Raw genomic sequence first — 13281 nt, 5'->3', positions numbered from 1 at the left:
TAAACATTAACACATTTTTTGCAATGATCACTCAAATGTAGTGATCAAACAATTATAATGACATGACAAGAATGGAGTCAGGGCGTTTAACAATTTAACTATAAACTTTATTATCCAAATTTATTTATTATCGTCAGTAAAGCCGGTTCCCTGATTAGCGGTAAATCACCTGCTTTCAAATGGAGCATTTAATAGACAGAGCCGTAGATCACTGACAAACTACGCAATATTGTGTGCCCCCCCCACCCAATGCTTTAACCTCAGCAAACTACTTGCCTTGCAAACAGCTGCAAAACCCGCCAGAGACTCATTCCCATCTACTGAGTAATGTTCCTTTGGTTACACACGTGTTATTTTGCTAATTAACTATGTGAACGGTCTTGTGGCTTGTGAACCAGCTCTCCGCCGTTACGTCAGGTAAAGCAGTACTTTTTTTTTAAATTAAAGTCAGGGAATCAGTGGGTGGGATACTAAGAATAGAGCCTCTTTGGTCTCCCTTGCACCAAACCCTCATCAGTCACTACACCAGCTGTCCTAATGCAAGATATTAAAGAAACACTACGCTGACTAGCAGAGACTATACTGTCTAGTTTTAAGTCGTGATTCTCAATTTGTTTTGCTTGAGGGTTTTAAATTGGCAACTGAGTACCAGATTTGTTTATCATGGACAGTTGAATTTCGATGGTTTTATGCTCTTGCTATGCAATAATTGATTTCATAAACTTGCCAGTCAGCTGAAACCACATTCTTGTTGCAAGCAACTGTTTTTATTGTAGTATGGAGTTTCTTTTTCCTTGTGTGGTTGTGTTTATGGTTTTTGAGGATGCATGACACGCAGCCTAATTTGTATGCCTAGTTTATTTCTACCATCTTACAGATTTTTGTCAAAAATGTGTTTGATTTGGGCACAGTCTCAGTAAAGGAAAAAAAAAGTTAGATGCTGTGGTAATGCGTTTGCAGAAATCTCCCACGTTATAATTGCACGGCTTGCAGAAATCAATAAAATTATGCTCAGTTCCGCACTGAAATTCAGAGCCTATTAATACTTTTTTCTGTGCATTTATAGGATTTCATACATTTTTCCAACATCTGATTAGGCAGGTCGTCGAAATAAGCTTGCAGTCAGATTGGCTTCTGTGAGGAGTTGAATTGTGTGAAAGTCTAGCAAACCACATGCACGAGAGAGACAAATCAAACCTGCTGATTCACTCTCTTTCACAGGCATGTTTGGTCTATGTCATAGTGTTGGCAGTGTCAGTCACTATCCACTTATGATATTATGATGAGTTGTGATTTATCACCAGTGTTGGGAAGGTTACTTTGGAAATGTAATAGGTTACAGATTACAAGTTACCCTGTTTAAAATGTAATAGTAGTGTAACTTTTTCAATTACTTTATTAAAGTAATGTAACTAATTACTTTTGAGTACTTTTTGATTACTTTTCTAAATTTGTGAAAATTAAAGAATAATAAATAAAAGCATATACATCAACTTAAATACAGTTATCTAATGAGCATGTGACGTATTCTGTGTACTAAACTCCTGAAACATTGGTGTTTTTTTTAAACTGCTGTCTCTGTATATGATGATAGTTTTCTCAAAATAAGTAAAATGCACATGAAGTGACACAGAGCAGTTCAAGAAATTGTTTATGTGCTTGTGTACTCCTATACTGAGGCAGCAGAGGTTGAAAACACTGCGAGCTTCAGTAGGCCTATGTGTAGTAAATGAAACCATGTCTTTGCCATTAATTTACAGGAGGGGCAGACTGGGAAAAAAATTCAGACTGGAAAATTCAAACTTATACAAACAAATTCATGGACAAAACTATTTTTTGTATGGACCTGAGATAAAAAAGGTTTAAATCTTTAATTTGGGGACATGCAAAATAATTAAAAGTTCTCTCCTGAACTGCACCTTCACTTCCATTTTTCTCTTCAGTCTCTTTATTTTGCCCTGTTATGCATCTCTCTCATGACTTTAATACTCAAGATTGAAAAAAACTATACTTTACAATACACTACTCTACAATACTACAATATCTTTATAGAAAAATCCTAATACTGTACACGAGTCATGTTTTTCCCTTACAAAAAATTACCATGCTTTTATTAGCCTATATAAAAGTAAAATAACCTTGTTTTTATTTTTGCAAATAGATTTGTATTTATTTTTAAATAAATACATTTGTAAAATAATTTTACATTTTTGGTTACCACAGTTAAACAATAGTAACCATTTTCTCTGGATTTATAGTTAAATATTAAAATGTTAATTTTCGTAAGGGTTGTGTTGTTGTCTGTCGTAGCTCCCCCTAAACCTATAAAATAAATCTGTTTTTTTTTTTCAGCTAAATTACTACTGTAACATTACAACAGATAATAATGATGTCCTTTATATAGTATTTTGAGTGATGACTGATGAGCAACGTGCTGCTGCTTGATTAAATAAATAAAAAAACAAAGACAAAAAAGCATCTTTACAGATGAAACTGACCTGAAACCCTGAACAGGTGTTCTGCTTCTCTGCTCCAGCTGTGCGCTTCCACACTCCACTCTTTTCTCTCTCTCTCTCTCTCTCTCTCGCATTGATTACTCTGAGTCTGATCCAAACCGTTTGGCAGAGGCGCGGAGAGCGCGCGAGTCACGACTAACACTTCATGACTTATTAGAGATTTAATTATCAAATGGCGGATTCGCAAATGATCTCTTTAGTACATTGGGCAGGCAATTATACAATAATGATATTAAATAGTGGGGCAAAATCGGCTGCCAGGCCACCGGGAATTGCCCCGTTTCTCCCGGTGTCCAGTCCGCGCCTGATTTCCACAGACAGGCAGAATGTGCAAGTCATATATTGCATTTTTGGGGCTTAATATTCACAGACACTAGTCGATGTCATGTTTTGATTCAAGTGTACTGACCTATTTTTGATTTAGTCATCCAAAATGTGGCATATTCCGTCCGCGTTAGGCATTCCGTTTTTATGACTGGATTCTACGAACCAGACTGTATTTCCGCATCCCGGAAATTATTAGGGCGGTATGTCTCAGAATAGTCAGTGCAATTTGGGAAAGAAATCAGTTAAATCTGTATGTGGATGTGTGTAAATATTCAAATGTAATCCCCTTTGTTATCGTAAAAAATTTCATAAGTAACAGTAATTTAATTACTCATTTTTTCTTAGTAACTGTAACTAATTACAGTTACAATAATTTTGTAATTAAATTACGTAACGCCATTACATGTAACTAGTTACTCCCCAACACTGTTTATCACAGTGTATCAGATAATACCTTCTGCAGATGCAAAACCAAATAAACTAGAGTAAAATCAGTTGTACTTATGAATATTGTGCTGGCTTACAGGAGTTTACAGCCACCAACAAACAGTTCTGATTCGCAGCTTGTAGAGTTAATGTTTTTGAGCTGCTAATTCTCTTTAATGAAATGGTTAAGATGATGGATGATCTCCCACGTCTGATAACACCATACCAGACTGTTTGGCCTCCTATCAAAGGGCTAAATGAAAGTGCACGGGCAATGCTGTTTGTACAGCACCGGGCAGATCTCCATGAATCCGCACTGGGCAAATAACTCCCGCTGAACTCGCTGCTTTTTTATGTGTTCAGCAGGGTTGTTTGTCAATTTGTGCAGCTGGGCGGCAGGAACTCTGAAGTGTTGTGCGTGTTTGTTCTGCCCATCACCCACTATGATTAGGCAATGGTTAATGCAACAGGAAAAACCCTCTTTAAAAGCCCTAAACCGATGTGTACTGCTCTTGCACTTCATTTAGAGGAGCTTGGCCACATTTGAGAATGGCACTTTTTGAATGTTTTTTTGGCACCAAGTTTTATCTGGTTTTCTTCCATTTTAAAACCATTGCTGTGTTGACTAAACTTATAGATCCATCATGTACAGGAATATCTATCAAACTGAATCAGAGAGAAATGTATAAAATTTTGTATTTTTAAAGCAAGCAGCAGAGATGGTCTTCACTGCAGAACACAAGATGAATGAAAAAAATCTAGCGAGCCGGGAACAATTGCCAGGACACATTACCTGTTTATTTTCTGGAATCACAGTGTGAAAGGAGTTTAAGATTATTTATTTTTTATATGAAAAATTCATATTTTTGTTCAGCAAGGATGTATTACATTGGCTATGTTTACATGCACAATTTTTGGTTCAATCAGACTGAATTCATTCCGATTGATGAATCTGAATATAGTGTTTACATGAATGCTAAATAAAGTGATCGGGGTGATGTGCATGTTTATGTTTATGTTACAAACTTCAAATCGGAATTGATATATTTTTTTTACATGTGCACACTGCACAAATATAGAGTTCCTCACTGTTTACACAATAACCACTCTTCTACACCATTTCTTTATTTGTTTTTATCAACAGAATAACCATTTAAGGATAAATATACATATAAACCACTGTGTCGTGATGCTTATGTTTATCACAGTAAAAATGTCTCTCCCAGTTTGCCTGTGGATGAGAATCCAAAACAAGGACTGCTGGGAAGTTGTCCTGCTCCACTTTACAGCTGCATACTAAAAGAAGGAGAGTTTTATAATGACAGGACACGCATTCATACAACACTTTATTCAATAGGAATAGAGGTCGACCAATATATCGGTCGGCCGATATAGGGGCCGATATTTGTCATTTTTTTTATATATCGGCATCGGCCGATATCCGTGTTTAGTAGCGCCGATTTAAAGTCAGGCACGTCGGCGGGCAGCCCCGTGTTATTGGTGCGGTGGAAAGTGCTGCTGCTGCCACTGCATGTGAAGCACCCCAAGCCAAAACATTTGGAAGATTCAACAGCAGTCCTGGAAGATAAAGGTAGTCAGAGAATTTCACTCTGTAAATGGGGTGGAGAAGTTGGCAGCTCTAACAAACACTGCAGCGTGACGTTACCAAAGTAAACTGTCTCTGACGTTACTCCGCCCCGCTCACAGACAGCACCGTGCTCTGAGAGACAGCTGTCCTGGAGCTGCCCAGAACGGTGAATGACATTTGTTCGGAGGCATGGTTTGATGCAGACAATAACCAGTTTTCCATCCAACTCATTTGTATTTAGGGATGTCAATATTCGATAATTTCCATGATCGATCGTCGTTTAAATTAATGATCAATTAATTACTTTAATGCTGCAAAATGCGTCTGCAGCGGTATTATTATTATGTGCAAAAGCCACTTGGAAAAAAAGCTTTCTCACCCGAATTAAAGGGTTTTAGTCTGAATAAAATGCTAGTAGCAGGACTGTAAAATGAATAGATGTGATTATGATCATTTGATCAAATGAAGAGAGCGCGCCATATGTTGTAGATCATTTTACTTTGTTGACTGTTTCTCGTCTGAATGCGCCTCTAAATGGTTTCGTGGTGCTCGTTGTTGTATTTTAAAACGCATCCGCAATGTTTTCAAATTACACAATAGTAGTGGTGCAACGGATCATCATTGATCCGTGATCCATTCGGATCAATATCTTCGGTTCGGCACACACGTGACCCGCGGATTGATTTATAAAAAAAAAAAGTTGCGCATGTTCAGTCCACACTCAGTGGTAATGGCGAGCGGAGGAACGGAGGAGCTTGAACGGCCCGCGCATTTTGTATTCCCTATCAGATATAATGATGAGGAAAGAGGTTAGAGTGAAAATATTGTGCCAGATCTTTATGAACAGGAGAAGAAAACAGTTGTGGATGAACTATCCCGAGCATCCTCTGTTGCGCTCACAACAGACTGGTGGACGTCCAGGGGGACGGAGAACTCTGTGACGATAACTGCTCACTTCATCACAGCACACTGGAAAATGAGAAGTCGGGCTATTATGTTAAAAAGAAGATATTATGTGCACTTTAAGTTGATTTCATATATTTTAATTTAATAATTTAATGTTAATAAAAAAAGACAAAACGTAGCCTATGTTTATTTGTCTTGGCCTTTTTTTTTTTTTTTTTTGCTGATCCGACAAATTATCCGATCCATACGAGGACGAGCGAGCGTGGGTTTGACTAGATGTATTTGGAGGTTATTGCTCACGTCTCGTTCTGCACATATCCAAATGTTTCCATATTCGCAATGTATCTGAATGTTAAACTATAATATTTTTTATTTATTTAATGTAAACTAGACGATAAAGATCATCCTCTTCACATGAGCAAAAACCTCCTTGGCATAACAGCAGAGTGGACCGGTGTAGGCCTACTACGGTCTATTTAAACTGACCAGTGTAACCTTTTAAATGTTTGGTTGACTGTACTTTATTTTAATAATGAACAGACTGCGATGTAAGTTTGAAATTAGAATGCACTTTAGATGTTCTGTGTCATTTATACCAAACACAAATGTTGCTGGTTGCTAGTGTGTTTGCAGCACTACTGTTATTTATTTTTTATATATTTATTTTTAAAATTGTATTTATTTAAATGTATATTTAAGTTTACATTTATGTTCCAACAAACTTGAAAAATTCTACTTGATAAATGCTCTAAAACTTTTATGTAAATGATTGACTTTTATTTATATATATATATATATATATATATATATATATATATATATATATATATATATATATATATATATATATATATATATTACCTGTTTTATATATTTAATACTTCATCAGTTTATTGATTTTGTTTGGTTAACTTTGGATACATTTTTTATTTTAATACCGTGCAGTGCACAAAATTAAGATTTGAGAGATGGTTCAAGTCAGTGCTCAATAAATGATGATAAGTTTAGAAATGTTGTGCATCCACTTATTATTAGTGTGACATTTTAGCATGCAAATGAAGGGGAAAACTTCAAGATATCGGCCCTAAAAATCGGCAGCACATATCGGCCATCGGCTGACCCTGACCTCTAAACATCGGCATCGGCTATAGAAAAACCCATATTGGTCGATCTCTAAATAGGAAGATTAGTACTCTATTTCTGCGTCATTGCACATGCGCAGTCCTTACAGTTTCAGGGTTCAGTCCGATCGAGTGTTTACATGCACACTCAATCGTATTAGAAAAGGAATAAACAATCCCCTTCAATCAGATCAAAATTTCAATCCGATCGAGCTCAGTCCGACTGATTACAAATGGATTGTTTGGTTGCATGTAAACGTTGTTCGAAATGTGACAGTAAAGACATAAAAAAAAGATTTCTCTTTCAAATGAAAGCGGTTCTTTTGAACTTTATCATGATTTTAGGCAACACAACTGTTTTCTACATTTGATAATAAGAAATATTTATTGAGCAGCAAATCAGCATATTAATGGTTACATTTTGACATTTTTGCACTCAGGAATTAACAGAACAAAATATCCATCTGCTTTTCTGAGCCAATAAAATCCTCTCATGTGAACTAATTGGATTATATGAAGGGGATGTTACAGCCCTGACTGCCTGTGATGAAAGTTATGTCTGACAGCAAAGTTTCTGCCTCCATTCCTCCTTTGTTTCCATGGATACAGATGTGGAAAGCTCTTAAAGGGAAGCTAGGGTGGTAAAGCTTCCAAATATCTGCCGCATGTATATTTGATTGCGCTGTGACTGCTGTAGCTACACCTCTGTCACTCCTAAGGGATTTGCCTCTGCTCTGTCATATCTGCAGATTTTGATTTGTGCCTCTTATGTATCACGGCACCTCCACTTGGGTTATTGGTTGCCAGAGTAACCCGTTATTGGGAGGTGATGGACAGCCTGGAGGCTAAAAGACATGATGGACTACGGAGCCAGCCACCGCACTCTCCCTGTGAATGCTGAGGTGAATTTCACAGTTAATGAGGCAGTGCCCTCCCCAAGTCATGGAGCTGTGTGTGGGTGCTAACAGAGGTATGCCGTTTGGCTCTTCTGTCCACAGCCATGGATTTCCAGCTCTCTGACCTTTTAAAGATCCTGTCCTCTTGGCTCATTATTAGGGCATAAACTATAACGTGCACTAGGGCAACATGAAACCTCAGCATAGACCAATTAGTGGCTGAGCTTGCATGATTCCTGTTTTATAGAAACTGGCTGCCTTTTCTCAACTTCAGTCGGTTTCTTCTTCACTGTACTGTCAGGTGGATTTTAATAAATAAATAGCCTTCCGCAGGAATACTGAGAATACATAAATGAAAAAATGTACAAGTGCTTTTTGCTGTCATTGCCACTTTTGTCTAGGATCCTGATTTTAACAGCAGAAACACTAGCGTGTTTTTCTTTGATGTGCACACTAGGATTGAGGGAAGATGCTTCTGTTGTCGTCAACTGGAACAAGTCAAAATGATCTTTTAATGTTATTTTCAGTAGTACCTAACTGAAAATTCTGTGACTATTATTTAGTTATTATTTACATTATTACTGTATAACATAGGGCTGGGCGATTCATTGAAAAAGTAATCGAAGCCGAAATTCAGAATCTCTAAATGATGTAATTTTCCCACTTTCACTGTTTCCTCTGTTAAAATCATGTTAATACATTCCCCAGGGATGCCAGGTCCATGAAACACAACAAGCCCGATTGCTGTTCAAAACTAGACCAAAACTAGGTTTTCCCCTCCATCAAAATTGCGGTATGTGTGATCTCTTTAATTAAAAAAATTGACTAAATACACAGCAGCAGCCTAAATTGACTAAATTGCTCTTTTCCATGTAATTGCAATAAACTGGGAATTCAAGCTTCAAAAGTGGACCTTAAATGTATGAAAGCAGTAGTCCATGTCAATTGTGCACTATTTTCAAAGTTTTCTGAAATCAGTCTGATAACTTTGTCAAAGTAAAAGACTAATTGACTTTAAACTAAAAAAAACATACTACCGTGTTGGTGCTAGTAGCCTCGTGGTTAGTGTGTCGACATACTGCACTCACAGCGACCTGAGTTTGATTCCCATCTCGAGGTCCTTTTTGACAATCCCACTCCCTCTCTCCTCCCAGTTTCTTCCTGTTGTATATCTCTACTGTCCTATCTATTAAAATGCATAAAAGCCCATTAAAATATCTTTAAAAAAGAAAACAAAAAAAGCATACTACCACATGTGTAGCCACGTGACTGTGTCCAGTCAGTGACATGGAAGCAACATAGAACTCCAACACAGACATCAAAGCAACCGGATGTGCTTTATAGAATTTTTTTTTTAATGTGAAAATATTTAAATTAAATTAAAACTGAGATGTTACTTTTATCATAAGAGACTTTAATTTCAAGATGTGTGCTTTGATTTCAGTTGTTCAAAATAATAAGTAAATAACCATAAATAGTTATTAGGGTTGGGCCTATAGATGATGCCATCGTCCATTGCCGATTGTTGTTAGACATCATGATGTTGCGCTGGCATCGTGAAACCCCCCCACCCTACACCAGACACAAAAGTTGTCAGCTAAAGTCTGTCTACACTGGATGCGACAAAGCGACCGTTGAAAATCATTTGAAATTTTGGTCAGCATGTCATAAATATAACACGGTTTACTGTCAGGGGTTTGTGTTGTCATGCCACATCCAGTGTAGACATCATCACTGATTTTACTTAATTCTATTGTCTGATCTATATATATACTGAATCTCTTGTTATAGATGAGTGGTTCTATAGTATTTTGTTGTGTCGCACTGCTCGCATCCGGTGTAGACACGGTGTTAGGAATCGTTAGTTGTTTTCCCTTATAAGGATTCACACTTCGGGCACACCCCCCCCAACTCCCCCTCGCCTTCACCCCCGCCAAATGTTATCGTCCATTGCAAGGTTTCACTGTAGACATCATCTGATGACATCACCCAACCCTAATAGTTATTTAGAAATCCTTCAATTATTTTAAAATAACAAAAATAAGAAATGCACCTTTAATAGTTGAGCGTATTTACAGTACAACCCTTGTCAGTGAACTCTGAGGGCAAATATATAAATAAATGAAATAATGATTCATTAATTGTTATCGAGAATGTAATCAAGAATAAATTTAGTTTTTCCAGCCCTAGTATAATGCTCCTCCACCAGAACTTAAAAGGAGATTGTTATTAAGAATATTTCAGTTGCATCATCAATATAAAAAAAGTTATTGGGGTCCAAAACAACATTGAACTCCACTGACTTTCATTGTGTTACCATGGGAATTTTTCAAAATACGTTTTTTGTATTGCCCATAAAAATGTTCTGTATATTTGGAATCATGAAATGGACAGACTGACCCTTTAACATTTCCCCAGTGTAATAATTACCACAACCCTACTGAGCAAGGTCATATGAGCGATTGGACGTAAAAGATACCTCACGTACCTCATTTCTGCATCATTACTCTGCTATCAGATTAATGTTTTTGGGTAACCATGTAAATTGGTGAAAGGGACCGATTGCAACCATTTTAAAGTTTATTAGTATGTTCATAAATTGGATGGTTGCCAGGCAAAGTTGTTTACAATGTCGTGTGTTGTTCGCCATTCATTTGCACTGTGCCTGTTCTGACAGAAGCACACATGAAGTAGTCCTGTGACCTCATGGGAGAAATGAAAAACTCTTTAGAGGTAGGACACAGCCTTCCTCTATTTGTCCAGCAACACTCACTCAAAACAGACAATTCCGAATCAACCATTGTCAAGCTGCACTTCATATGATGCCCCACTGTTTCCTGTAGTGCTTTGACTGCAGTGCACTAGGCTTTTGCATTTTGCACTGTTGTGTAAATTTTTTCTTGTTCAAAATGATGCAGGTCACTGGTTTGCTATTGCCTTGTCCTCCGTGTATTTTTGAGAAGATGAATATTGCTGACCACACCTGCTCCGTTTCACACCACAGCATGCCAAACATGAGCTGACAGCAACAGTATTCACAAATGCTGCTTCTCTTAAGTGCACCAAATCCCATTGAAAAGCGTGAAATCACATTACAGCCTAACACAGAATGACCTTTGATTAATTTCACATTGGGTGAAGGCTAGCCAAGAAAAAAAAACAGCCCTCTCAGGCAGATGGCTTAAGCTTTACATATCCAGGGTAGGGATGGGCATGATTAATCGACGATCGATAATTGGATCGTTAAGAATTTCTTCGATCACGTTAATTTATCGATTCATCTAATGCATTTTGTTTTATCTAATGCAGGTTGCGTTGCGTAGTGTGAGTCTTGAAGCAATTAAATTAATTTCACTGTGTGGCAGCAATTAAATATTTTACCACCAGGGTGCAATATTTGACACCCTACTCGATTATCTGTTATCTTCCGTTTTGATTTCAAAAGAATAATCATGAAGAGGTCACGGCGAAGTGTAGCGTGGGGCCATTTTTTTGATTTAAAAAGTGAAATAGTTAACTGCAAACATTGCGATGCCGTGTATAAGTACAACACGGCCACGACTCAAATGATGTACATGTGCATCCCGGCAACGTCAGTTCACCTCAGAGCGGGTGTTTTCGGCGGCTGGACTGACGGTCACCAGGTTGCGGTCGCGTCTGACCCCAGATCATGTCAACATGCTTATATTTCTCAACAAAAATCCGTTGACTCGTGCAGAAGTTTAATGCTAGTTACTAAAGTTAGTTATTTTTCACGAGGCTTTAAGTAGCATAATTTGTTAAGTTAGCGTAATTGTTAGGAAGGCTAATATCTGGCCTTTTCTTCTGGCTTGTATAGTTTTGAGTTACATTTTGACACATCCTGTCAGATCTAAGTATTATTAAGTTTTTTTTTTTTTACGTTATTGTTTAACATGATTCTTTTATTATTATTATTATTTTGAAACAAATGAGGTCTCCGTTTAAGAACGCCGGCTCGCAGCTGCAGGTTCCGCTGCTTAGGGCACCGCATATGCACGCGCATATATGTACGGTTTGCCTGAACGTAGTTTAACTGTCTGCCACAAGTTGATCTTGTAATAATGGTCCCACCGAGGAAAAACACGCTGTATTTTTGTATTCATTGCATTTTTTTATTATAAAAATTAAATAATTATATTATAAAAATATTAATGATTAATCGATAGTCGATCGTTAATTCTCCTGACAATCGACTAGGAAAATTTAATCGAATGCCCATCCCTAATCCAGGGAAAAGCTGTGGATTTGGGGTGCTGACTAACAGTGTTGAGAGGAAGTCTGTCTGATTTATTCTGTGCAGGCTGTGCTTGGACGGCACCAGTGGCCCCTTTTAGGGGACTAGAGGAAAGGGATCCTGATCATGTCAGTTAGTCAGTGGAATGAGGCCCAGTTCTGTCTTTAAAGCCATCTCTGCAGATAAATGCTGGTTTCAGTCACGCTCACATCAGCAGCAAAGCTTTTAAATGCATCAGACTCTCAAGTTTTTTTTTTTTTCTATGTCCGTAAGTGGCGCATCTGTTGATTTATTGAATGATTTTTGTTTTTTTCTTTCTCTTTCAGTATTATGTGCCAAGAATCTGGCAAAGAAAGACTTCTTTCGTAAGTATACCTCGTTTCACCTCCTTTTTCACAATCCTTTTGGTGTACATTTAAACTTCAACACAAAATGTACATTTTTCTATTTTTTGGTCCACATGTCACTCCAAACAAAAAAGAAACAAAAAAAGATAAATTTTGAATAATGTGCTTGTTACTCTTTTCCATGTAATTGCAATAAACTGGGCATTCAAGCTTCAAAAGTGGACCTTAAATGTATGAAAGCAGTAGTCCATGTCAATTGTGCACTATTTTCAAAGTCTTCTGAAATCAGTCTGATAACTTTGTCAAAGTAAAAGACTAAAGTTGATGTCATTATTTCATGATACACGCTGTGCTAACTGCTTTAAAATCATTTAGACTAGTTTTGCAGTTTTTAATTGGATCAACCATTATATTGAAAAGAACAATTGAGTTCACAGATTAGATGTCACTACTTCTCTCTTGAACTTTCATAACTGCACCAAGGTGAGTTTGGGTGGAAGGATGACAATTGTAAGAAACATTTCGGTGATACTTTGGGTTTCTTTTATTTTGGAGTTTGACAACATTCCTCATTCAGTTAAAATGTAAATTTACATTTATGTTGAAAAGAGTTGCTAGGATATTCTTCAAGTTCACCTTTTGTGTTTCACATAAAGTTAAAAGAGTTTAAAATATCACTTTTGAGAAAACTATTAATCGACTTCAAATCCACCTCAGAAATGGCTGTATGAACCATTTGTGATTCTGGAGCATTAGTGCCTCTCTCCTCTGAGTTGTTCACAGCCGCCCACTGGCTACTTTTATCACTGGGGGAATTCACATCCTCATTCAGTGGCTCCTCATCAGATTCCACCCACTACAGCATTGAGCACACTTCACTGTTCTGCAGTCTAGGCTCT

At 37.3% G+C, this 13281-nt stretch overlaps 1 protein-coding gene across 4 annotated transcripts in view; it reads left to right on the top strand.

Annotated features, from left to right (window-relative positions):
* The window catches only part of smurf1 (SMAD specific E3 ubiquitin protein ligase 1), a 45736-nt gene that overhangs the window by 10218 nt on the left and 22237 nt on the right, over positions 1–13281 (top strand). For all 4 annotated transcript variants that reach the window (XM_059558636.1, XM_059558618.1, XM_059558609.1 and 1 more), the window contains exon 2: positions 12362–12400. In XM_059558636.1, the coding sequence (XP_059414619.1) occupies positions 12362–12400 (39 nt within the window). The remainder of the gene's footprint in view (positions 1–12361; positions 12401–13281) is intronic.

Source organism: Carassius carassius, chromosome 1, assembly GCF_963082965.1.
Source record: "Carassius carassius chromosome 1, fCarCar2.1, whole genome shotgun sequence".
NCBI classification, from domain to species: Eukaryota; Metazoa; Chordata; class Actinopteri; order Cypriniformes; family Cyprinidae; genus Carassius; species Carassius carassius.
The sequence above is the reverse complement of the archived record's forward strand: the minus strand, read 5'-3'. Positions and strand labels throughout refer to the sequence as shown.